The sequence below is a fragment of the Petromyzon marinus genome, chromosome 32, assembly GCF_048934315.1.
Source record: "Petromyzon marinus isolate PM22_M1 ecotype Great Lakes invasive population chromosome 32, UKy_Petmar_22M1.pri1.0, whole genome shotgun sequence".
NCBI lineage: Eukaryota > Metazoa > Chordata > Hyperoartia > Petromyzontiformes > Petromyzontidae > Petromyzon > Petromyzon marinus.
This window is the reverse complement of record NC_133698.1, coordinates 9,434,773-9,461,891: the sequence shown is the minus strand read 5'-3', so window position 1 is coordinate 9,461,891 and position 27,119 is coordinate 9,434,773. Positions and strand designations below refer to the sequence as shown.

Below are 27,119 nucleotides of genomic sequence, written 5' to 3'. Positions count from 1 at the left end.
GAAAACAACATTGTTGTGATCACTGTTATCCTGAAGAACAAAAAACATTTCTCTTGATAGGAAGTTAATCGACAAATGATCCTTATGGCGGTACCACGGGGTACCAAATAATACAAATTGGCCGAGGCAATTAAATATTTTATTTTTGGGACACTATTTTTTCCAGGGGTGTACTTAACTCCACGACTGGGGTTCCAATCAGTCCGAAATCAGTGCTACTCCGCAATGTCGAAAAGCAGCGAAGACGATTGCGCCGAAACCCTGAACGCTCGCGGTACGCACCGTGGTGGTGGTGCATCGTGGGTACAGCTCGTCGAGATGAGTCGATTGCCACATCGCCGACCATCAACAGACTAAAAATGACTGCATCATGGACATTATGCGAGAGCCGGGGTACTATGGTACCCCAGGGTACCGCCGTAAGGTTCAAATTTCCAACAAATGGAAACGGATCTTCGTTTATGTAGATCAAGGCCAAGGATGGTAAACGGACTCACTGACCTAACCAAACGTGGCTATTTTGGAGCCAGCGTATAAATAAGTCAACGGAAATGTCTCACTACTCGTTGCTACAAAAATTGAAACTTGTTACCTGTGGCTCTTCTGATAATTCCATCCCGCTCCTTGTTCTTTCTCACCATCCTCTCAGATGCCCCCTGTGCCTCTGCACCACACCCTGCCCTCCCCCCCACCCACCGGTCCTCGAGCCGTTTGCCTGGAAACCCGGAGATCGTTGAGCGGTGTTCAACCGTCGGGTTGATGACGCCGCTCAATCAGTTGTGATTTCCCACTTAACAGAGCGGGCCGCGTGAAGGCTGCCAATCCCCCGGGACGATTATGGTATTTCCGCCACTCCTGATGCAATTTTCTGGCTCAACCACCTCCAAGTAAAATTAATAGTTGTTGCTCTACATTTGTTTCCTTTCGTTAAGGAGCATAAACCATCATCACGTAAAACTCCGGTCATCCTCGCAGCAGCGTATTTTGGCTAATCATCGAACAAAGACGGTTACTTGCATCGCGCGCTTTCAGATGCGGTTCTGCGGCTGTCTGGAATGCTCTTCCTTCCGACATTAGGAAGCCACTACGCACTTTTAAATCTAGATTGAAAACTCACCTCTTTAGAACTGCTTTTTGTGCGTAGACGGTTGTCTTTCCCCAGCACCTCCTATTAGTACAGTTTGCTACGTACGGTGCAAAAGAAGTTCAGCGTGCATGCTTACATCAACATCGGCCAAACGAAGAAGAAAACTGATTCTGACCGGATGAACCCACTCTTGCCATGACCACTTCCTCACTCCTCCTCCCACCACCTCCCCCCCCACCCAACCTCTTTGCACCGCACTCAGCCACCCCTGACACTTGACCTCTTGTCCCCGTGTGTATTTTTCTCCGTGCTCTCTTCCCTACCCCCCCCCCCCACCCCCGTCTTGGCGCGTCACGGTGGTGGCGGTCGACAGTGCGAGGACGAGAACGCCGAGGGCCTGTACCGGGGCCTCAAAGGCGTGGTGGAGACGTGGCGGCCCCGCTTTCCGACGCCCCTGCGGCTGGAGCATTTCTCGACCCCCAACTTCCTGGGTCTCTTCGTGCAGGATGGCGACGCCGAAATCCTGCGGGAGTTCGCTGCCGAATTCGCCGCGGAAGTCGCTAAAACCGCCGGTAGCCGCGAAGCGTCACGGATCCCGCTGTTGTTGTTGTCATTGTCGTCGTCATCTCATTCATCTCATTGCTCATTGCGTCGCTCGTTTGTACGTCGCTAGGGGGTGTAACAATGCATCGACTTGATGATTATAAATATCGATTCTTTGCTGCCGAAGTCGCCAAAACCGCCGGTATCTGCGGCGCATCACCGATCCCGCCAATGCTGCTGTTGCTTTTGTCGCTCGTTTATCTCGCCACTTATTCCGTCGCTCATTCGTATGTCGCTAGGGGGTGGAACGATGCATCGACTTGATGATTATAAATGTCGATTCTTTGCCACCGAAGTCGCCACAAAACCACTGGTATCTGCCACACTTTCACAGATTTTTGACATTTTTATTGTTCTTGTTGCTGCTGCTGCTCGTTGCACGAGGAGCATCGAGTTGACAAAAGACAGGCGGTCACCCACGTCGTGTACGTGCGGTGGGTGGGTAGTGTAGCGGTTAGCGCACTGCGCTATGAACCCAGCGACGCGAGTTCGATTCCCGCTCACGGCCGACACCGGTGACGATTATCTGAACTGGTGCTGGCCCTCCCTTAGGTCGACTCAGCCTCATGAATACCTGGTGCGGTGTGTAAAAACCATCGCCACTGGGGAGACAAAGGCGGCCGGGCGTGGTGTTGGCCACCGACTCCCTCGTGTACTTTACCGGCCTTCAAAGGTGCTACTCGCGAACAGCACTTGCCCCAACAGTCTGTTAACGCCACACGGGGGGGATCTTTGTCTTTCGTGGATGGGTTGGTGAGCCGCAGATGTGAAAGTGGAGCCACACAAGAGGCAGCTGCACCTGACGCTGGCGTACCAGTTCCAGGCGCAGCACCTGGCCAAGCTGGAGCGGCTGGTGCGCGCCGTGGACCCCGAGCTGCCGTGCGAGTGGTGCGCCGTGCTCTACTCGCGTGACATCCGCTACGCGGGCCATGAGGTGAGGCCGCTTCGCGGGCGATGGCGTCGCGACGACCAGCATCGCACCGGCGGCGTCGCACCTGCAAAGTCACAACAACAGCCTTGCTGCAATGGCGCCGCAATGGCGTCGCGACAGCGGCGTTGCGCCAACGGTCACGACGGTAGCGTCACAGCAACGGCATCGCGACCATTACATCACACCGGCAGTGTAACACCGGCAGCGTCGCAACGGCGTCGCGCCAACGGTCTTGCACCGACGGTCGCAACGGTAGCATCACAGGCAATGGTGTCGCACTGGTCGCGTCACACAAGCAGCGTCACACCTGCACAGTCACAACAACGGTCTCGCCACAATGGCGTCACGACAGCGGCGTGGCACCGGCGGTCACAGCGGTGGCATCGCAGGCAATGGTGTCGCACCGTTCGCGTCACACCAGCAGCGTCACACCTGCAAAGTCACAACAACGGTCTCGACGCAGCGGCGTGGCACCGGCGGTCGCACCGGCGGTCACAGCAGTAGCATCACACCTTACCGCATTTTAACAACAGCATCACAATGACAGCATGGCACCAACAGCCTACAGTACAATTATGAGGCGATATCGCAGCAACCCCACTTCACACAGGCCCGTGGTGCCTGGGTTTCGACTGATGGTTGCTGTTGAACGATCGGTGGAAACTTTGCGCATGTATCAGCAGGGGGCGCAAGAGTCTCAGGCCAGTCATGCGCGCGTGTGTTTGTGTATGGGGAGCGGTGGAGCAGCGGTAAGCGCGCTGCCCTATGCTACGAACCCGGCCTCCCGAGTTCGATTCTCGCTCATGTCCAACACCGGTGACGATTGTCTGAATCGATCCTGGGCCTCCCCTAGGTAGACTCAGCCTCAATTTAGTACCCGGTGCGGTGTGTAAACATTGGCACTCGGGAGACAAAGGCTGTCGGGCGTGGTGCTGGCCACCCAAACCCCCCCTCGTGTGCTTTGCCGGCCTTCATAGGTGCTCGCTAACAGCACTTGCCCCAACAGTCTGTTAAAGGCGATACTTTCTCTTGTGTAGGGACGTGCTTCCGACTTACACAAAATCTTGTTTTGTGCGACAGTTTTTTTTGCATCTTTTCGCCGAGAGCGACAATTTCATTCCTTCATGGAAATTTACACTCGAACCTCTTCACCGCTTTCATCCGCGACCTTCCGCGGAATCGATAACGAATTTCCCACGAGCATCAGAATCTTTATTTAGACTAAGTAAAGCCCTGCGCCCACCGCGTGACGTTACACGATCAAACTTAGGCAGCATGCCGGGCAACAAAGAAATGTTTTACTTGCTTAGAGCTGACCGTTGGGGAATTTTTTTTTTTTACAAGGGTACACACTGGCTTGATGCGCTTGAAATAACGATACTGTGGCGCAAACGCATCCGCGTGTCTGTACGTTAAACTTATTTCTCACCGTACGTAGCCGACCGCGCCAATCGGAGGTGCGGGGGAAGGGACAACAAACTGAACACAAAAAAGCAGTTCTAAAGAAATGTGTTTTCGATCTCGATGATTTAAAAGTGCATTGCGCCTGTGGCTTCCTAATATCGGAAGGGAGAGCGTTCCAGACGGCCACAGAAGCGCATCTGAACGCGCGCGATGCAGTGACCGTCTTTGTTCGATGGTGAGCCGAAAGCCGCCGGAGTGAGGATGACCGGAGATGTGTGATGGTTGATGCTCTTTTACGAGATCAGCAAGTTTTTGCGGTTTAACAACAAAAAAATTGCTTCATTTGTGGCAACCAGCACTTTGTGTGTAATGAGTGTCTGTGGTGCCACACGGTGCCGGCCACGCGCTGCCGGCCACGCGGTGCCGGTCACGCGGTGCCGGCCACACGGTGCACTTCTCGCTTTGCTGTATGAATGGCACCGGATGCACCAACTGCCTCCTCCAGCGTCCTGCGATAAAAAAAAACATTACCCACCGTGGTGCTCAATGAGTTCAGACCCCACTATACAATTCCCTTTCAAGTTCCTTGTTTGCATCTTTCCCTGCCCCGCAAAGGTGGCCATACAAGTCACTTTCAGTGTACTTCATTACGCCTACTCTGCCAGCTCTCAACATAAGCATACCTTTTAGTCGGCTAAAATATAATTTCTTTAAGAGCTGCTTTTTGTGTTTAGTTTGTTGTCCTTCCTCCCGCACCTCCGATTAGCACCGTTGCCTAGGTACCGTGCGAAAGAAGTTCAACGTACATACGTACAACATATATACTTTCTCGGCAACACATTTCCACGTGATATGAAATTTATTTATTTATATTTTTCTGATCATTCCTCAATTGCCATAATTCTGGTTCACGAGTCGGTGATTGTAATCTTTATCCCAAGTATTTGTCTGATTTTGTCCCATTGTAGTAAAAAAAACACAACACAGAATGTAACAAGTGTTGACCAGCGCATCCCAATGCGGTAAAGATTACCTATAAATGATTCAATTTGGATTACACTTCACAAAATCGCCTCATTTTGTCCGCAAGCTTTGGCATAACCCTCCTGAAAAAAAAAGAGTCTGGAGACTTTCCTGAGTAAACAAAGCGTAATGACATCGATATTTAAAATGATTTGCTCGTTACTATGCCTAATTAACGTGCCACGTGGACAGGAAGCAATTAACCAAATGAAAATCCGGCTGAATATCTTTATTTTTTAATCAAGTGTCAGGCCCTCTCTCGTTACACCTCGCGCAAGTGACGACTGTTGCCAACGTGTACCTACTGCCATGAATCACTGTGAGTCACGTTAGATCGTGCGCATTCGCTCCACGTGAAAGGTTAACAGTCATCTCCTTGCCCCTCTCCTCTCTTACTCTCTCCGCTCGTCGCATTGCGTGTCGAGGATGCTTTTGTTGTCAGGGTGCGTCGGCTTCTTTTGGCTTTTTGGCTTTGCCCTCGCCCAAGAAATCCCCTTTGCCCAAACCCAAACCGGTGGGGGTTTTCGATGCCGCGAGAGACCGTGTAGATACCCCGGGTGGACATTCTTGGTAGAAGTAAACGGGCGACGAAATATTTTTTGCGGCGGGAATGCGACCTGGAGAGAAAGCAACGGTTTACCTTGGGCAATTTAACAACGGTGTATCGGAATGAGAGCGGCGTTTATAATGACGCGAGAGGTCTTTTGGAAAGATAAATTTCTCACGTGAAAAAAAAAATTGATACCAATTTGCTTTCGCTCTCTCTCTCCTCGCCCCTATTCACTGGAACAAACTTCCCCCTCCACATTAAGCAGTCACCTTTGCTCATTAGTTTCCGCACCTCACTCAAAACTCACACTCATTGTTCCCTAGCTCACCCCACGACCCCCCCTTAATCTCTCCCCCTCATAAGCGCCACCACTGCTGTTCCCTCTTCATAGTCTCATTATATTGTTATCACCCATTAACCCCATTTATTCCATTAATCTTCGTTTACCGTCATAAATTTAGCTTTTACCGAATTCAAGCATCACCTCCACCGTCACATTTATACATACCGTTGTTAATTCTTTGTAAATTGCCTTGGTTATCTTAATTCCTTTTAAGATAAGAGGTTTGGGTCGGTGCATGCAGCCAACCGTGACAGCGATGAGATGCGCCTAAAATAAAAAACAAACAAAAGCCAAAAATTTAGATTTAAAGCTTTCGTGACTGCAAGGATTCATCTTCTTTGGTTCTTTCGGTAAAGTCACGTAGAATGAGAATAAAATAATAAATTGATAAAATAAAATAACACAATAAAATTCTCACTGTGAGAATTATAACACAATAAAATTCTCACAGTGAGAATTTTATTGTGTTACTTTATTTTATCAATTTATTATTTTGTTCTCATTCTACGTGACTTTACCGAAAGAACCAAAGAAGTAAAAAGCCGAAAACTTCACTGGGAAAGTATGCAGAGATTCTCACTTCGAATGTGCACAATGAGAGAGACGGGGAAGAGTAGCGCTGTAATTTGGGGAACAAATTCAAATGGGAGATGGACAGTCTGTTCTCCTGTAATGCTGCATGTGTTTTCACAACGCGAGTTGCATATATAACGTGATGAATGTGTTAGGAAACACATTTTTGATAACGCGGATGTGAATTGGACATAACGCGATCGAGCGAACGGCTCTAGGTCGCACGAGTAGGAACAAGCGCTTGAACGGCTGCCTCGGCGTAGCGTCACACAAGGCGGGATGCTGCTGGATGCTTCTAGATGCTACCCACGCGCCTCAGACTTTATTCAGCCTGCGTACGCAACTCACGTGTTATCGCGGACTGCGCTTTACCCCTATGTTATATATTATTTATGATAATGCGGTGTTCTTCAGGAACGCGACTTACCGCGCTATAGGAGAACTCGCAGTGCTGACAAATGCGGAAAGGTGAGTGACTTGAACAGGGACACGTCAGAAGCAGAAGCGATGACCCATGGACGGGGACCATTCGTGGAATAGCAACCCCGTGGTGAGAACGGGCGCCCCAAAAGGCGTAACTCACCGCGGAGATGGGAACATTGAAACTGGACCATGCATAGGAGTTGATGCCGATTGCTGCATCGCGATGGTGGTAACATGTGGAGGCCTTCATTAAACAGTGGGTGGATCGTGGCTGATGTCGATGATAGTGGTGCTTTATTCTCGCATGTGTGGGTGTTCTTAAGGCATCCTTGGTTTCCTGTCGGGCTTGCCACCAGTACTGATTTCCCCAGGATCATCTGTGGGTCTTCCCGTGACACCAAAAACACCCCCCCCCCCCCCGTTTTGGTCATTTGTGTAATGATGCACATTTCATTGTGAGATATTCTCCTTCCGATGATATGTCCTGCTTTTATTTGCACCCCCGCGGTGGCAACCTTGCTTTCATGCCACGTCTTAAAACGCTCAAAATCAAATTTTCCAAAATATCCCCTCAGTAGAACCGTCTCGTTTGGGAGCTAACCGGAAGCTCAGTGGGCAGTTTGTGTGTATTTAAAATGTAGTTTATAGAGTGTGTTCTCGGGCGACTCTTCGTCATCGTCGTCTTGACATGGAGCTGCCGTCACAGGGTGGGGCGTTGGGCGTGTACGAAGTACGTCAGTCGAGCGGAAAAGGTGGGCGGCACCACGGGTCTCCCAGTGTGCACTTGGTTGTCGTCGTTTGCAGAACAGTTGTTAACTGGAGGTTTATTATTGGCGGGTTAGTGATCGCGCGAACAAGTAACGTGTAATTGGAAAGGGTTAAAAACTCGTGCTCGGGAAGTATTTTATTATCGTCGGCTTGGTAACGGATGAACAAGGGTGGCTAGGATTGTAACGCAGTAATAATGAGACGACTAACGTTCACAGTAATGATTCATTTTGCGTCATTCGTCTTAAGTTGCGTCTTCGCCACAAAATCAGCAGGGGATCGATTACTTTTTTCCCTCACTGTATGTAAACAAACACAAATGTACGAATGGAAAAGACTGGTACATGTATATTTAAACCCTTTGATATTAGACACACGGCGGAGTGTGTACATTTTAGAACGTTTCATGCTGCTGTTGAATAACGGATGTAACAATCACACGGCAGGCTGCGGCCAATCTCCAGTAGGTCAGATTGCATGGTAAATATGCGGCCTGACATTCCTCATACATGAAATAACCTTTTTTAACGTAGTTTTTTTTGTATCGTGACTCAACGCTAGCCCGGTACAAAGCCACCGGTCACAGTTCAAAGGGGGTGGGGGTGCGGGGGGCGGGGACAGAAACTCCGCTAGCGAAAACCCCGAGAGGTCGTCCTCGCCAGGGCCTCACGAGGTGGGATGAAATTCGGGCTTGCCGCCCCACCCAAATGGGGACCGCGAGCGGGAACATAAAACAAACTCATGGGGAAGGGGGGTGATGAGGGCAAAGGTAACTCACATAGCGGGGGGTAGAGAGGGGGCTGGGAAAGAACTAAACTTAAACTATATCTATTCTTGGTTCTTTCGGTAAAGTCACGTAGAAGAGAAACAATGAAATAATAAATATATAAAGCAATAAAATTCTCACGACGTTTTATATTTTTATTGTTTCCCTTCTACGTGACTTTACTGAAAGAACCAAGAATATGAATCCCTGCAGTCACGAAAGCTTTAAATCAAAATTTAAGCTTAAACTGTTTACTTTTTATTTTTCCAGGTAAGGCCCTCTGAGCCACGGGGCTCTTTATCAGAAGTGAGCTGTCCATCAAAAGTGATAGCTCAACAAAGTGGCTGATCATCATCATCATCATCATCCTGTGGAAATTCATAGCAGTAGCCAAATACTCTAAACGCATGATCTTGATTCTAAATGTGGAGGGAAAAACCGAAGGACCCGGAGAAAAATCCACGCGGGTGGGGAGTGAGGGGGGAAAAGGAGGGGGGGGGGGTGCGAAGGGGAATGGGGGTGGGGAAGCATGAAACAAAACACTGAAAATTAAACAACTCTCGATAATGTGCTTATCGGATTAAAGTCCCACAGGGCAGTGATCCACTCCTGGGAGAGGGCAAAGGCCGCAGAGCAGTGGTTCTTAAGCTGGGGTGCATCACGCACCCCCGGGGGTGCGAGAGGCCCTTTCTGGGGGTGTGAGACCATGGCCACATCTTTTTGTCGAAGGTACATCATCGAAACACAAGCTAAGCACTAAGTACAACTACTTATATTCTTGTATGTATTACCATTCTGCATGTTTTAACGATTGAGAAGCAAAGACGGTGCAAGGCTGCAGTAAAGGTTAAGAAGCGCCGCCCTAAATCATCCCATCCCTTCCATGCATCGGTTACCTTCAAATGTGGTGCTGACTCACAACAACGAGCCACCAGACATGATTGTGTCACATACATTCGCAAATATAGTGAAGGCTTTCGTAATATTGCCATGCTTGTACACGGGGGCGGAGCCAGGGGGGGTGACAGGGGTGACATTCTGCGTGTAAGTGTACGACACTCGGTCTGGCGGACTCCGTGCAACTGCATTGTCAGAGTGTGTCGCCAACCGATGGCGTCTAGTTCAACAGCCTGACTCTCTTAATCATTCTTGAAATTAACATTTGTTGAATGTCACCCCGGCCTGAAATCCTGGCATCCGCCCCTGCTTGTACAATGCTTTTGTTTCCGCGAAAAAAAAAACGTTCCATGACATATGGATGTTATGACATTTGTGTTAAGTTCATTATTATTAAATGTAAAACTGATCATCTTGGGGTTTTGCAAAACAATACGGCATTTACGGACTGCAGAAGGGCAGCACACCTGGTATACAGGAGGTCATGGGTTCGATCTATATATTTGGGGTTTGCATGTCTCTCTCCCAATGGTTGCGTGGATTTTTCTCCGGGTCCTTCGGTTTTTCCCTCAATATTTAGAAATATGCATTCCAAGTATTTGGCTGCTATAAATTTCCACATGATAAGCCACTCCGTTGAACTATCGTTTGTGGCCAGGTCGCTTCTTAAAAAAAACGACATTTCTGACCGCATGCCACACGCCTTCTGCTGCACGGTGAATTTTTAAGGATCCTGTGATCCTGTGACATCACGTTTGAATAAATAAAAACGGCACTGCGGATTAAATTGCGCCTCCTACTAAAACCGCTGACTGCGAAACGTAGCGCCTTCACGATCGGAAATCGTGAAAAATACAATATCCTACATTTTTTTTATAACAATCGTTGCAATTCAAATAAATAGTGACGTAACACTGCTTTTAGATTTAGATTGACACGTAATTAACACCTAAACCAGTCAAAACGTAACAGCTTTTTGTTATTTTCTTTGAACCTATTTTTTGCTGCTTCAGCAGCTCTCACCTGATGACGATTGCTTGTGTTGCGATAGAAACGCCGTGATGTTGTGATTATTTGTATATCTACGCGACTTTACCGAAAGACCCAAGAATATAGCTTAATATCAGTTGATAACATTTTTTTTACAATTAAATATGAACGCTTTAATAACGACAGACGATTTAATCGCCACTGGTTGAGGTGTCCATAGGCCATGGGCTCGCCAGGTCCCATGCAACAGATATGTATTTTCTCGTCAAGGAGCATTGAACCATCATGCGAACTCCGGTCATCCTCGCTGCGGCCTTTGGCTAATCATCGAAAAAAGGTGGTCACCGCATCGCGCACGCGTTCAGGTGGGCTTCTGCGGCTGTCTGGAACGCTCTTCTTTCTGTTTTTAGGAAGCCATTGGGAGCTGTGTACTTGCAAATCGAGATTGGAAGCGAATTTCTTTCTAACTGCTTTTTTTGTGTTTAGTTCGTTGTCCTTCCCCCGCACCTCCTCGCACACCAGAGCCGTTTTAATTTTTCATTTGTGCATCATCATCTCATCATCGTCAAGTACCTGCATCTGCTGCCACGGTATGTGTGTGTGGGGATGCGATTTAGGGGTTGTGGGCCCTCGAAGCTTGGCGGAAGTTCTGCGTGCTTGTCGGGTCCTTTACGAGGAGGCGTCTGTTCGTGAGCCCCCTTTAATCTCACCGAAGGTCGTCGTAAATACGGTGCATTGATGCAAACGTGTATCTGCGCCCTCTCCCTCTGAACCCCTGACCTATTTTTCCCCTTATACCTCCCTAACCCTTCCATCTTCGATGACCCCCTGCAACGTTGTAAACCGCCCCCCCCCCCCGTCGCCTTGCCAACGCTTCCTCCGCCGCAGACCCTGCGGGTGCTTTACCCGTACATCCCTCAGAACGACGACGAGCTGGAGCTAATACCGGGAGATTCCATATTTGTGTCGCCTTCGGAGCACGGTGCACAGGTGAACGCGACAGCATGTATGCACACACGCACGCACGTGCGTGCGCGACACGACTCTGATGCCCCCACGGCGTGTTGTGTTTTTATTGTGTTTGATCAATATAAACCTGATAGTCATTCTACAGGAATGTTTATGATAACGCAGGGCCGAGTATAGATGCTTTCTTCGTGACAGAAACCACAGACCACAGGTATTGGTGATTATGAGCTATGGGTGACGTCAAAAAATCCACGGCAAGGCGGTTCCATGAACAGGAAAATGCTCTTGAGTCACAGTCGGAGAGTGATTCAGCTGAGAATCCCTCGCCTCACATTCTTCGTGCTCGGATGGACGTGGTTTAGCCAAACCCACGATTGCTTCTGTTGCCCTATGGCTGGACAAGGCTCCAGGTTTATATGGGGTTTTTTTTTTTGAAGAGGAGAACGCAGCCAGCCACGGCGAAGCACTCCCATCGCAATGACTGATTGGGCGACATGGTAGCGAGATGTTAACTACCTTGCCTGGTATACAGATGGTCGTGGGTTCGATCCCGACCCCAACACAATGGCCGATTTTAAATGGGACGCTTCCAGCGTTACTTTTATTTGACGTTTTTTTTACAGCCCTTTGTAAAATCCACTGCTGGATGAAGGCCTTTCCTGTACTGTGTTTTGCTATAGGTGGCGGTTTGACAACACTTGCGGAGGTTCATATCTCAGATGGCCTTTGTTAGCTTTCGGTTTTCTTTTGTGGTATGTGGTACCCATTTCCTCGTGAACCATCATTGTCTTTGAAAATGTGTACGGTCCTTAGGTGTGGCTGGTACACACACCAACATCCAACTGTCTGACTGAAGCACAAACAGGTTACCTTTTGTTAGGCTCTCATTCCGTTGTGTGAAGGCAAACCGAATAGATAAAAAAATGGCAACTCTTAGAGTATGTTAAAAAAGCTTGCATATTGTACATCCTGAGATAAAATGCAATACCCCCCCCCCCCCCCTCAAAACTCCACTGGACAGAGTCAATTGCAGATACATTTCAACTCGCACGTTGTCATTGTAATCTACAATTAGGCCTGCTGCTCATCGTCAGCCAACCGTTTTAGGTGCCACTCCGTTAATCCCAAGTTTGGACGGGTATTTATTGTCAGGTGGCGGAAGCAGTAATGTAGTGGTTAGCGCGCTGCATTTTTAACCGGACAACCCGAGTTCGCGCACCAGCTAAGGTTGACGTCGGTAACAAATGATGTCCGGAACCGGTCCTAGGCCTCACTTTACCCTACCCACGCTGGCCAGCGTGGTGAAGTATTGTCAAACAATCCCCATGGATGGCATGGCACGGGGAAGCCTTCAAAGTTGTTATCACAGCTGCTCCTTAAATCCCTTCAAAAGCGCCGCTTTATCGACACGAAGGGCACACCGTCTATGTGCCGTGATAGGGGTGTTCGTTATGTGCCGGTAAAACCAAATCTGTTCTTTTCACACCTGCTATAATTTAAGTGTGAAAAACCAAACTAATTTAATATGACCGCACAAATTCGCGTGCGTTTTTTTTGTGACCCGATTTGAGAATGAACCCTCACGACAGTTTGGGGGATGCAGTTAAATTATGGTTGGCCATCCAGAATCGGAGCGCAAGATCTTTCCATAACCAGCCCATGCTTTCGGCATGGCATTAGCCCTCCCGAGTCCGAGCTACCCGGCAGAGCTTGGTGCGGTCTGGGTCTGTTTTTGTTTGTTGTTCTTTTTGTTGCCTTGCCAGGACTTAAACAACGAATTTATTTTTACTCGGTGACTTGCTTGCCAGCTTCTCTATTTTTCACTTCCTGTCGTGTTTTTGTACCGTTTGCTGTTGTAACTTGCTGCCCCGCCCGTACTGGACATCTTGTTAAAAAAAAAGCTTCATAGCTCATCGGATTCTGATGGCTCCGTGTTTGCAGGGTGGCAGCGAGGGCTGGGTGCAGGGGACGTCGTGGATCTCGGGCCTGGCCGGGCTGCTGCCGGAAAACTACACGCAGAAAGCGGACGAGTCGGACACCTGGGTGCTGCACAGGTGAGCGAGAGCGCCGTGACGGGACGGCGTCGGAGCGCTTCGAGAGCACTGCGCCGAAAAATCGTCGCCTTTACGCCCCCCTTGATACGGAGAGAGCCGCTCCCCTCGTCCTGCGTTCATTCTCAGTGGCACCCTGCCGCCGCCAAGACTCGCATGTTCCGCTAAGAATAGGTTCTAAAACTAAACGATGTACTTTTTTTTTTACCAGGTAAGGCCCGTATGAGCTACAGAGCTCTTTGTCTTAAAAGCGACCCGGCCACGAATGATAGCTCGACGAAGTGAGTGGCTTATCGTGCGGAAAATGTACAGCAGCAGCCAAATACTCTTGACCCCCATGAAGTCGTGAGTTTGGTCTGAGGGGAGCCTGGGTAAAAGCTGGTGGCACTCTTGGCAAGGTTGCCGGAAAGTTCCGGGCTATTACAGTGAGGGAAAAAATTATTTGATCCCCTGCTGATTTTGTACGTTTGCCCACTGACAAAGAAATGATCAGTCTATAATCTTAATGGTAGGTTTATTTGAACAGTGAGAGACAGAATAACAACAACAAAATCCAGAAAAACGCATGTCAAAAATGTTATAAATTGATTTGCATTTTAATGAGGGAAATAAGTATTTGACCTCTCTGCAAAACATGACTTAGTACTTGGTGGTAAAACCCTTGTTGGCAATCACAGAGGTCAGACGTTTCTTGTAGTTGGCCACCAGGTTTGCACACACCTCAGGAGGGATTTTGTCCCACTCCTCTTTGCAGATCTTCTCCAAGTCATTAAGGTTTCGAGGCTGACGTTTGACAACTCGAACCTTCAGCTCCCTCCACAGATTTTCTATGGGATTAAGGTCTGGAGACTGACTAGGCCACTCCAGGACCTTAATGTGCTTCTTCTTGAGCCACTCCTTTGTTGCCTTGGCTGTGTGTTTTGGGTCATTGCCATGCTGGAATACCCATCCACGACCCATATTTAATGCCCTGGCTGAGGGAAGGAGGTTCTCAAGATTTGACGGTACATGGCCCCGTCCATCGTCCCTTTAATGCGGTGAAGTTGTCCTGTCCCCTTAGCAGAAAAACACCCCCAAAGCATAATGTTTTCACCTCCATGTTTGACGGTGGGGATGGTGTTCTTGGGGTCATAGGCAGTATTCCTCCTCCTCCAAACACGGCGAGTTGAGTTGATGCCAAAGAGCTCCATTTTTGTCTCATCTGACCACAACACTTTCACCCAGTTGTCCTCTGAATCATTCAGATGTTCATTGGCAAACTTCAGACGGGCATGTATATGTGCTTTCTTGAGCAGGGGGACTTTGCGGGCGCTGTAGGATTTCAGTCCTTGACGGCGTAGTGTGTTACCAATTGTTTTCTTGGTGACTATGGTCCCAGCTGCCTTGAGATCATTGACAGGATACTCCCGTGTAGTTCTGGGCTGATTCTTCACCGTTCTCATGATCATTGCAACTCCACGAGGTGAGATCTTGCATGGAGCCCCAGGCTGAGGGAGATTGACAGTTCTTTTGTGTTTCTTCCATTTGCGAATAATCGCACCAACTGTTGTCACCTTCTCACCAAGCTGCTTGGCAATGGTCTTATAGCCCATTCCAGTCTTCTGTAGGTCTACAATCTTGTCCCTGACATCCTTGGAGAGCTCTTTGGTCTTGGCCATGGTGGAGAGTTTGGAATCTAATTGATTGATTGCTTCTGTGGACAGGTGTCTTTTATACAGGTAACAAGCTGAGATTAGGAGCACTCCCTTTAAGAGTGTGCTCCTAATCTCAGCTCGTTACCTGTATAAAAGACACCTGGGAGCCAGAAATCTTTCTGATTGAGAGGGGGACAAATGCTTTTTTCCCTCTTTAAAATGCAAATCAATTTTTAGCATTTTTGACATGCGTTTTTCTGCATTTTTTTGTTATTATTCTGTCTCTCACTGTTCAAATAAACCTACCATTAAAATTATAAACTGATAATTTCTTTGTCAGTGGGCAAACGTACAAAATCAGCAGGGGATCAAATACTTTTTTCCCCTCGCTGTACGTGCTGCCGTGGGAACACAGCAACAACAGTGTTTAGCCATCAAAACGCGCCTTACTTCCGGCATATGAACTCGTAGAACCTTGTGGCCGTGTCAGGGGCTACGTTTGATTTTCAAGTTGCGTCTACAATGTGCTTCACATGATGTGTTTGCAGTGACACGTGCACACGTAAAACACGCTTGGTCTTTTTTTTGTTAGTGGTGGCGTCGCGTGCATTTTCACAAACACCTGTGGCGCGTTCACGACTAAGCAGCCGGCCACCATTGTTATTTGGCTCTTTTTTTGCGCTGCAGGGATTATTGCTAAAATATTAAATATGCTGAAGATGCCTTCGTCTGGACATTTGGGCTACTGGGACATGAATGTGGTACCCTGAGAAATCCCGTGCCTTGAAGAGGCTGTCAAAGATTCGTTGCCATCAAACATGAATTATCCACAGACTGGCTTTCAGTGTGGGCTATTGCATCATTTGGTACGCACAGACTGTATGTACGAATGAAAATATGGCTATTGCCTTTGACACAAAGCTGCGGAAACCCAACATCTTGCGTGCCGCTGGACATATGCGACTCGTCAATACGCAGTCGATGTGTGCCGCACACTCAAATTTTGCATAAAGGGCTCACAGACGACTAATTTACAAATGTTCCAAACAAAATTCACAAGTCCTCTACAAGCCTTGCACTGCAATGAGAAGAACAAAAACATCCCATGCTACGTTTGCACGGTGACAATAAAAGTGGGCCCACTGAGTGACCTGGCTAAGAGCAGGTTGCCCGCTTGACAAAGTGGGTCGTGCGGCCTAGCCTAAGTGGACCGAGGCTCCCTCCCCCCCCCCCCCACCCCCTGATTACCATTTGTTTTTGGCCAGGTAGAGGCTGCAGTGGCAATCTGAAGGGGCCAGGCCCCACTTGCCCATTACACGATACGGGCCAGCCCACCATCAAATGGTCGTGGGGAACACAGAGTTGTTTGGCAGCAGTTCGTGGGATCTTGGCCAACGTGCTGGATGATAAACACCTTTCCCCCCCCCCCCCCGCTGTCTCTTCGACCCCCACCTGCAGATTCTTTGGCTCTTTTGAGGCTTTCCAGTTTGACCACAACTAGTTTGACCACAGTGCTCAAGAGACAAGAGAACCTTGAGATGCGGAAACTGTAATTTCCGATGAAAGCAACTTTGGTGACCATCAGGCGTTTGGCGATGCATGGATTCATCGACTAAAATCGATTCCCAGGCTCATCGGATTGCAAGTAGAAGACCAAATGATGTTGGATTTGCATTTGTGGTGTACGACTGGTTCACGTGGCCCCTGCGACCAAGGGTCTGCGAGCCTTCATCCGGCAGTGGCTCGGCCGTGGCTGACCCTCGCAACCACCGGGGAAAAGCGTGGAATTTCGCGAGAGTGCTCTAACGATAATCGATTCCTTAAACGAGTTTTAAGCCTGAATCACAACAATTCATAGACACAAGACAATTGATTTCAGCCGGAACACCCCCCCCCCCCACCCGATAAGCTATGAAGCTCTTTCTCGCAGGTGTCCGGCAATGGCGGAACATTACAGAGGCACCGGTAGATAAATTAAACTATCGCGCGTAACCTCGAACAATGCAACAGAACGACACGGGAGAAAAAAAAATATCAGCTGTAGCAAAACATCGTAGAGACTTAGGATTAAGTCGCACTTACTGGATTAACGGTTGCCAAATTAAAGTTGCAAACATGGCTGTGGTTGATGTCATGCGTCCGTTTCGGAGCGTCAACTCGCGGGGGAGTCCGATTGTTTCACGTCTGCTCACGAAAAAAAGATAAAGATCTCCTGTATAGCCTTAACAGACTGTTGGGGCAAGTGCTGTTAGCGAGTAGCACCTGTGACGGCCGACACGGCACACGAAGACGGTGGGTGGCCAAGACCACGCCCGGCCGCCTTTGTCTCCCCAGCGGCGATGTTTACACACCACACCAGGTACTCATGTGAGGCTGAGTCGACCTAGGGGAGGCCCAGGACCGGTTCAGATAATCGTCACTGGTGTTGGCCGTGAGCATAAATCGAACTTGAGTCACCAAGTTCGAAGCGCAGCGCGCCTAGCACTACGCTACCGCTCCCCACGTCTGCTCACCACACACGTGCACGCACAATCCTGCACAGCGCGAAGGCACAGACAGGTATCCAGTGTGTTTGCCTGCGTGCGTTTGTATGTCTATGTTGCAACGATGGAGCTTACAGTGAGGGAAAAAAGTATTTGATCTCCTGCTGATTTTGTACGTTTGCCCACTGACAAAGAAATGTTCAGTCTATAATTTTAATGGTAGGTTTATTTAAACAGTGAGAGACAGAATAACAACAAAAATCCAGAAAAACGCATGTCAAAAATGTTATGAATTGATTTGCATTTTAATGAGGGAAATAAGTATTTGACCCCCTCTCAATCAGAGATTTCTGGCTCCCAGGTGTCTTTTATACAGGTAACGAGCTGAGATTAGGAGCACACTCTTAAAGGGAGTGCTCCTAATCTCAGCTTGTTACCTGTATAAAAGACACCTGTCCACAGAAGCAATCAATCAATAAATCAGATTCCAAACTCTCCACCATGGCCAAGACCAAAGAGCTTCCAAGGATGTCAGGGACAAGATTATAGACCTACACAAGGCTGGAATGGGCTACAAGATCATTGCCAAGCAGCTTGGTGAGAAGGTGACAACAGTTGGTGCGATTATTCGCAAATGGAAGAAACACAAAAGAACTGTCAATCTCCCTCGGCCTGGGGCTCCATGCAAGATCTCACCTCATGGAGGTGCAATGATCATGAGAACGGTGAGGAATCAGCCGAGAACTACACGGGAGGATCTTGTCAAAGATCTCAAGGCAGCTGGGACCATAGTCACCATGAAAACAATTGGTAACACACTACCACGTGAAGGACTGAAATCCTGCAGCGCCCGCAAGGCCCCCCTGCTCAAGAAAGAACATATACATGCCCGTCTGAAGTTTGCCAATGAACATCTGAATGATTCAGAGGACAACTGGGTGAAAGTGTTGTGGTCAGATGAGACCAAAATGGAGCTCTTTAGCATCAACTCATCTCGCTGTGTTTGGAGGAGGAGGAATGCTACCTATGACCCCAAGAACACCATCCCCACCGTCAAACATGGAGGTGGAAACATGCTTTGGGGGTGTTTTTCTGCTAAGGGGACAGGACAACTTCACCGCATCAAAGGGACGATGGACGGGGCCATGTACCGTCAAATCTTGGGTGAGAACCTCCTTCCCTCAGCCAGGGCATTGAAAATGGGTCGTGGATGGGTATTCCAGCATGACAATGACCCAAAACACACGGCCAAGGCAACAAAGGAGTGGCTCAAGAAGAAGCACATTAAGGTCCTGGAGTGGCCTAGCCAGTCTCCAGACCTTAATCCCATAGAAAATCTGTGGAGGGAACTGAAGGTTCGAGTTGCCAAACATCAGCCTCGAAACATTAATGACTTGGAGAAGATCTGCAAAGAGGAGTGGGACAAAATCCCTCCTGAGAAGTGTGCTAACCTGGTGGCCAACTACAAGAAACGTCTGACCTCTGTGATTGCCAACAAGGGTTTTGCCACCAAGTACTAAGTCATGTTTTGCAGGGGGGTCAAATACTTATTTCCCTCATTAAAATGCAAATCAATTCATAGCATTTTTGACATCCGTTTTTCTGAATTTTGTTGTTGTTATTCTGTCTCTCACTGTTCAAATAAACCTAACAATAAAATTACATACTGATCATTTCTTTGTCAGTGGGCAAACGTGCAAAATCAGCAGGGGATCAAATACTTTTTTCCCTCACTGTATATGAATGCGTCGAGTTTATTAAAAAAAAAAACGTCGTGGAACCTACATCATACTATTTTCACTGCGCTTGCAAAATAATCGTGCGATCGATTGCTGCACGTCTACGTGTGCAAGAACGTTCTTTAATTATTCCCGTTTCAGAAGCCAGAGTCGGGTTAATTTAATTTTTGAACATGGGAGACGAGCAGAGTGGCTTGGCACGTTTCTGCTGCTCCGCTTAGGATCTTTCAATAAGTTGCTTTAGTTTTGCCTATCGAAGCCTTAAAAATCCACTAACCTTTTAAAATTATTTTTCTTAAATGATCCACTGACTTAAGAATCCTACACATGGGCATGTTGTGACTCGGGGAAACTTACAGCAAGCTACAGTTCTTTAATCCGCCGGTTAAACACGTACACAGCAATAAAACATGTTAATGCAGTTATTATTTTTTCCTTAGCTTTAGTTTCAAGCCCTTTTGCCAAATCCTCTGTTGGACGATGAATCGTCCTCTCAATGTCACGTCGGCCTTGAGGGGTTGTGTGGCCGTACTTCACCACGCCAGTCACAGCGCGCGAGGTGGTGAAGAAGGGAGGGGGGGAGGCGTGTGCGGGGTGGTGCACGACCCAAACCTGTTCAGACGTCGCTCGCAACCAACGTTGGCATTGCCATGCGCGTGCATGCTAAAACCATCGCATCCCACGCAGCTACTGAAAAACACAACGAATGTAATTAAAATATTACAGGAAAGGCAGGTAATGCGATATTTTTATTATGTACATTTTTCTGTAGCTGCTGGGGTGCGGGTGCGGGCGGGGCAGGGAGGGCAGTGGTTTAGCACACACGCACTACACCTTTAAATTCCTAGCCCACGGCTGGCCAAAGGATGTGTCTAGATTATTATTTTGCCGATTGCAAAAAGCTGTGCCCGAAGATAACATCGTCTGCCCTTCGAGTTGGTTGCGCACACTCTCTCATGGCGCTGAACCACGTGCTTTGTCCGGACGTGCACGTTTCTCTACTGCCTTTGCACCAACACATTTTTTTAACTGCACATTGTGTCCCAACCTCTTTGACCATCTTGAGTTGAATGAAGCCCTTCCCGCTTTGCCGCTGTCAGTCTACGGGGAGTTGATTGGCCATACTTCACCCGGCTGGTCGGCGTGGGTTGGTGAAGGGAGAGGCCCATTATATAACTCGCCACCCACTGGCGATGTCAGTCGGGGCTGGGAATTGCACTCAGGTTGCCTGCTGGCTTGCATACCACCATGTGTGATAATCACTGCTCCTCTGCTCCAACCCTGATATTAACGTATTATCGGAAAAGCTCTGCGAATGTCCTCACTGGCTGCCCCACAATAGGCCTGTTTTTTTTATACATTATTGTGCTTGTTTAAGCGAAGGAAAGCCTAACCGAGTCTCTTATGACTCTTCTTCGCCATGGTCCTACCAAGTGTTTTTTTTTCGCAGGTGGCGGTGATTGCTAACGTAGACTCCTATTGAGTAATTTGTTGACCTCTGACCCTTGTGCCTCGCTAACCTGCCCCAAACCTGGCTCGGCAGGTCCTACGCGCTGTCGTGCCCCGTGCTGACCACGGAGGCCGCCGCCGCCGCCGCGACGTCGGTGCCCCGTGAGCTGCTCCTGAGACACGCGGCCCACGGCAACGGAGAATCGTCGTCCGCTTCCTCCTCCGCGCTCCTCGCCGTCAACGGACCGGCCTCCGCGACGAACAGCCAGGCAAGCGCGGCGCACCGCCAGCTGCGGGAAGCGGCTGCAGGAGCAACTGATGCTGCAGCTGCAGCTGCAGCAGCTGCAGCACAGAAAAACAGCAGCAGCAATGGATGATGCACAGCAGCAACTCCACACAGTTTTTCAGTTTCATTTATTCGATATAACCCTGTGAGCCATGCGGCTCTTGACTCGTGTGCAACCGCAACGAAACAAAACATGAGCAAGAAAACATCTTAAAGTGACTACACGCAATAGAAAAATCCTGGAAAAAACCGCATTTCCAACGGCTGTGTGCAAAAATCCCAGTGGGATGCAAGTTAAACAATAACAACCATAAGACAATGTAGATTAAAGTTATCAGGCTAACTCTGTGCTACAACGAACATGGCTTAGCCAAAACGTTTTCAGAATCACCAAAATAAAGCTAATAAAGCAGCCCAGGCACTCAACAGAAGAGATAGACGCCAAGGAGAAGGGCGTAGATGCGCATCGGTGGCACTAGCAGCAACAGTAAGGATAATGGCGGTGTCGGGAGTTACACAGCACCTGTCTTGGAAAGTCATCACAAAGCTTTTCATCGAAGTACATTCTTAACGTTAGCAGTGATATATCCATTGCCGGTTGTCAGCGTGTTGCGGCCCTCTAGCTCTCTGCACACGAGCTGATTTCATTGCCCCACGTCTGTGGTGGATGTCACTTCACAGGTTCCCTCCCTTGACTGCCATTTCCAGCAGCATATTTGTATCAGTTTGCCATTGTGATTGTCCTCGGCAAATCTGTGATGACCCAATGTTTTCTTCACCTGTATTTCACATTCCTCAAATGTATTTTTTTTGCTTGCTTTTGCTTGCCAGTGCCATGGGCTGTATCGTTGTAATTCCCCCGCACCTCCGATTAGCACAGTTGGCTACGTACGGTGTAATAGAAGTTGAACATATAATGGGACTGGGACCTCCCTTGCCAGTATCAAAATATAAGACGGGGTGTGTTTCTCTTTCTGGAGGTCCCATGATGTAGCTGCTCACCCCGAGCTCTGAATGTCCTGATAGTGGCATAGTCCTTGTGCTGTTTGCCTTTCGGCGTCCTCTGGTCTAACACTGTTTGAGACTAGGCTCTAAATAAAGCTGTCTCTGGTGTGGACCAATCAATTGCAAAGACAATGTATATACTACCAGAGAATGTTTTTTTGTTTGCATGTACATGTGCTTAATGCAGACGATTCCTTGCAAAAGTGTTCTGTGTCGTGTTTTAACATCTTAACACAGCTGTTTTATTGCCAGAAAGGGTAAAGCCTATTCTTATAAGTTCAACATACATACACAGACTCACACAGAGACCCATAGTTTGTTGTCCTTCCCGCGCACCTCCGATTAGCACGGTTGGCTACGCATGGAGCGAAAGAAGTAAAAAATACACGCACACATACCATAGCCTATATTCAGATGTCGGCGCGAATTACTCTTGGAAACGTTGTGAGCTGGTGATGGGGCGGGGGGTTTAGAGGCTCGAATCCGGCAGGCCACCCCGGTCGATTCCGGCGGGTGTATCGGATGTAAAGAGTTGCGCGCCGGCAAAATATGAAATGGTCAACGACCCCTGCAAATTTGCTCGATTGGGTACATGCAGAACAATTATTTCCCTTCCACATCCCACAATGAAAACTTGGCACGACCCTCTTGGTAAAGAGTCATGAGACTCAGGCTTTTCCAGGTAAACAAGTGTAATGACAGTACGAATAAAAAATATAACAAATGTCTAAAAGGCATGCACACACACACGTTCAGTGACGGTGCACTCACGTGCATTTAGATTTGACTATAATGGATGTGCGTTCGTTACTGTATCACACAGATTATGGTTACAGGGGAAAGTGTTAACGCTGGTGAGAACACTTTGAAGCATCAGCAAAATCACCATATTATGACAGAAGGACAGACTAAGGCATTGCCGATGATGATTGCTTGTGTTGCAATCGAAACGTCGTGAGAATTTTATTGTTTTATTTGTATTACTTTATTATTTCCCTTCTACGTGACTTTACCGAAAGAACCAATTATATAAGGCATTGCTATTTTTTATAACATGATGACAGATGTAGGCTTGTGTTCCAACTTCTTCAAAGGTTTTAGAGTGTATCTTACTCGGGTCATCCCTGTAGGGACAGTGTAGACAAAAGCTGGTGTGATACGATCATAAAACCCAACTTTGTGTACCATTTCAACCTTATCTTTAATCAGGCATGCGGGGAGGTTGATAACCGTGACACGTTGTTACCTGTCACATACCTGTTGGCGATTGAGATGACATCTGGCCATGGCTAAAGTTACTGGCGTGTGCAGCTTGCTCAGGTATTCGCTGCACTTACCAGTAGACTCGGTGTTTGTTATCCCGCGTAGACATTCCGTTCAAGCTGGAGGAACTAGTTGAACTGCTAAGGTCTCTGGGTTTTTTTTTCCACTTGTCAGAATCGGAATATTTATTTCTCTTGCAGCAGGCACTTATGTCCAGCCCAAGCTGGGGGCTGGCAATGGTGGAACATTACATAAGAAAGTTACATGGCCAGATAAATCAACAAGTCGTACATAAACTCCAACAACAAACAACGGTTGAATATCGCGGAGAGAAACGTATAGCAGCAATAGTTACAACATTATACGAAGGTCTACATTACACTTGCAGATGCACAGTCTGTCAAAGCAGGGTTGCAAGTCACAGTTGCAAGCGTTGCTTTGGTTGACACCAGCCTCATTTCCAACGTCGATCTACATGCTATGAAGAAGGCCCCATTGCCTGAAACGATGGTGGTAGTGTCTTTCCAGAACTAATTGTGTCTGTGACAGGGATTGTGGCCATAGCACCTGTGGTTGTGGAAGTGATTGCATTCACAGGAGCGATTGTGTCCGTGGCAGTGATCATATTCGTGACTCTGCCCACGGTGAGCGATTTGCGCCCACGCGGTAGTGATTCTACCCGTGTCCCCGTCCACGCTCGTGGCCGTTTTTCTGCCGTTGTGATGTGGTAACTGTGCCATCGTGCTGTTCCCTGTGGCTGTGTCGGCGGTGGCGGCGGCGGCGGCGCGGCACAAACACAGCGGTCCCTGCGTGGGGGCGCGCGTTCCGGCACGGAGCTGGCCCGCCGGAGTCTGTTTGTGCTGCGGCACGGCGAGCGCATGGACGTGGTGTTCGGACGGCAGTGGGTGGCGCAGTGCTTCGACGAGCGGGGTAAAGTCCCGCGTGAGAGAAAAACTCCAACGGACAAATTCGACGACCCACGGCAACAACGGCAGCTCTCTGCTTTGTGTCCCTCCGTGCGGACGTGCGGGCGTGCGATCGACGCAACATAATTTGGATTCTTGTCACAGCGTGTATGTTCTCGGCCGCAGAGGGCATTGCAGCAATATGTATTGTTGTACACTACTTCCATGATGACTTCACAAAACTACTACTTAAGTCACTTCAAACAGGCCTCTAGCCACGCTAAGGGACACACGTTTTATGTGGGCTTCAAATTGTGTTTGCAACATGCCAATCAAAACCGTACATTCCGGCATTCTTCAAGCTGGAGTAACCAAAACAATTTAAATCAAGAAACATTATTTTGCAGACATTTGTGACCGGGTTGAGACTGTCAACCAGCTACGCTTAGGAAATAATTTTAATAACGCCTGAGACGTGGATTTGAACCCAGGTGCTTGGCGATCTCGCCTCATTGCTCTGACACCAGAGCCTGACCCTGACCACCCTCCGGCTACGAGTTCCGCGCATTACAGAGCACCGAGTTAACATTTAAAATGTAACAAATGATCGACTCACGACTAATCAATTTAAACGCCTTGATCCGCGATTCTAGGAGTGTACTTTCGATCGAACATGAACATGCCGGCCAGTCTGCCGCAACGGAGCGGAGGGCATCGCCAGTTCGAGAATGACCCCCCGCTCACCGTCCTGGGGGTCACCCAGGCCCGGCTCACAGGTGAGCATCGCTGCAACGACATGACGACCGCCGATGATATCATCATCATCATGCTTCTCTAACGACAGCCACGCTCGACTCGACGCAATCGTGACCGCGCTGCTTGTAAGCTCTTCGCGATGACATCATAAGATTTCTGAGAATAGGTTTTAACCTTTCTGGCAAAAAAACAGGCGTTAAGATATTAAAACACCAAACAGGAACCTTTTGCAAGGAATCATGTCTGCATTAACCACATATACTTGTGGTGAACATGCAAACGAAAACATGCCCTGACAGTAATATGCATTGTCTTTGAAACTGATTGGTCCTCACTAGAGACAGCCTTCTTTTTGCCAGCATCCAAAATGCTGGCAAGAAATGATGAAAAATCGAAAAAGCTCCATAGATATGAGAGCTCACACCCACGTGCTAAAGGAATTTTTAGCTTTAAATAATGCATCCCCGCTGTCGCGTACGACGGCAGGTGAAGCGCTCTTTGATGTTGCTGCGGCGGTGGACGTGGTCTACTGCTCCCCTTCCCTCCGCTGCGTTCAGACGGCGCAGCATCTCCTTAAAGGTGAGCAGGTGTCGCCCGTTTTTTTCCGTCGCCACTCGTACCATAACCCCCCCCCCCTCCCCCCGAAAGGTGCGGCGGCGATGAAATGTCGAAACGACGTCAATCGAAGCGGTTTAACAGGGTAGCAGTGGATGGGTGGGTGGGCGGAGGCAAAGGCTGAGAGGCGGCGGATAACAAGGATGACGCTGTCGGCGACGTGAGCGTGAGGGGTTGAGGCGACGCTCATTTCGAGTCAGTTTAACACGTCGGCTTTCGTGATCGATGTTATCCATAATTGAGTTTTTTTTGGTAAATATCAATGTGTCGTTAAACCCGCCACCACCCGACACATCTTGCTAATTGGCTGTGTCGGGTGGTGACGGGTTTAACACTCCGCTGACTCCTAACGCGGTTATCTGGCTTGACCACCTGATTGTGATATTGCGGTTGTTGCTCTGCATCTACATCAGCAGCCATATGAAAGAAGGCCAATGGCTCTCGCTTGCCAGCATACAGAGAGAAGCCAGAGAGGTTGAGACGGCTGTAGCTGTACACGGCGCCAGTGGCAATTGTTGGAAGAGTAACAATGAATTTATTTTTCTTGAAATTTGTGACGTTAACTCAACAACGTACTGGAGTTGATTTTAACTTGCGCGGATGCATTTTTATTTGAGCGACCCAGAGTTATTTTTTGTAACTCGTTTATCGGAAATCGAGTGAGTTTGCCCTTCGTTACATTTCAGGTCTGCAGATCGAGGGCCGGCTTAGGATTAAGATCGAGCCAGGGTTGTTTGAGTGGACCAAGTGGACACCTGGGAACTGTCTGCCATCCTGGATGTCAAACCAAGAGTTCACGGCAGCTGGAATCCACATAGATACCACCTACAGGTGCGACGTCACCCAAACACAAAGATAAAGGTCCCGTATAGCCTTAACAGACTTTTGGGGCAAGTGCTGTTAACGAGTAGCACCTGTGAAGGCTGGAACGGTACACGAGGGGGTGGGTGGCCAACACCACGCCCGACCGCCTTTGTCTTCCCAGTGGCGATGTTTACACACCGCACCAGGTATTCATTTGAGGCTGAGTCGACCTAGGGGAGGCCCAGGACCGGTTCAGATATTCGTCACCGGTGTTGGCCGTGAGTGGGAATCGAACTCGGGTAGCCGGGTTCATAGCGCAGCGTAGCGCTAAGCGCTACACCACCGTTCCCCACCCAAACACAAACACGCGTGGAGGAGATTCCTCGTGTAGCCTTCACAGACTGTTGAGAAGGAGATTCCCCGTGAAGCTTTAAACAGACTGGAGGAAAGTACTGTTGACGAGCACCTACGAAGGCCCACATGTCGTCTGAGGGGGTGCAAAGCACCACTCGTTACTGCCTTTGTCTCCCCAATGCTGATGTTTACACTTTATGCCAGGTAATACATTCAGGCTGGGTCGGCCTAGGGAAGTCTCGGGACCAATTTGGATATATGTCGCTGATGTTGGCCTTGAGCGGGAATCAAACTCGTGTTGCTGGTTTCATAGCGCAGTGCGGTTAGCACGACGCTACCGCCCCCAACCCCCACACACACCTACCTCCCCTTATAGTGTGATGTAGTTAATCTACTACTCGCGAATAACTCTCGAATATGATCCAAATTGCCCTCAATGCACCGGATC

At 48.6% G+C, this 27,119-nt stretch overlaps 1 protein-coding gene across 2 annotated transcripts in view; it reads left to right on the top strand.

Moving 5' to 3' along the window:
• Positions 1-27,119, top strand: part of UBASH3B (ubiquitin associated and SH3 domain containing B) — a 107,383-nt gene that overhangs the window by 59,658 nt on the left and 20,606 nt on the right. For both annotated transcript variants that reach the window (XM_032964554.2, XM_032964555.2), the window contains exons 4-12: positions 1,461-1,659; positions 2,455-2,624; positions 11,247-11,348; positions 13,269-13,381; positions 20,778-20,952; positions 24,038-24,167; positions 24,796-24,918; positions 25,385-25,477; positions 26,200-26,344. In XM_032964554.2, the coding sequence (XP_032820445.2) occupies positions 1,461-1,659; positions 2,455-2,624; positions 11,247-11,348; positions 13,269-13,381; positions 20,778-20,952; positions 24,038-24,167; positions 24,796-24,918; positions 25,385-25,477; positions 26,200-26,344 (1,250 nt within the window). The remainder of the gene's footprint in view (positions 1-1,460; positions 1,660-2,454; positions 2,625-11,246; positions 11,349-13,268; positions 13,382-20,777; positions 20,953-24,037; positions 24,168-24,795; positions 24,919-25,384; positions 25,478-26,199; positions 26,345-27,119) is intronic.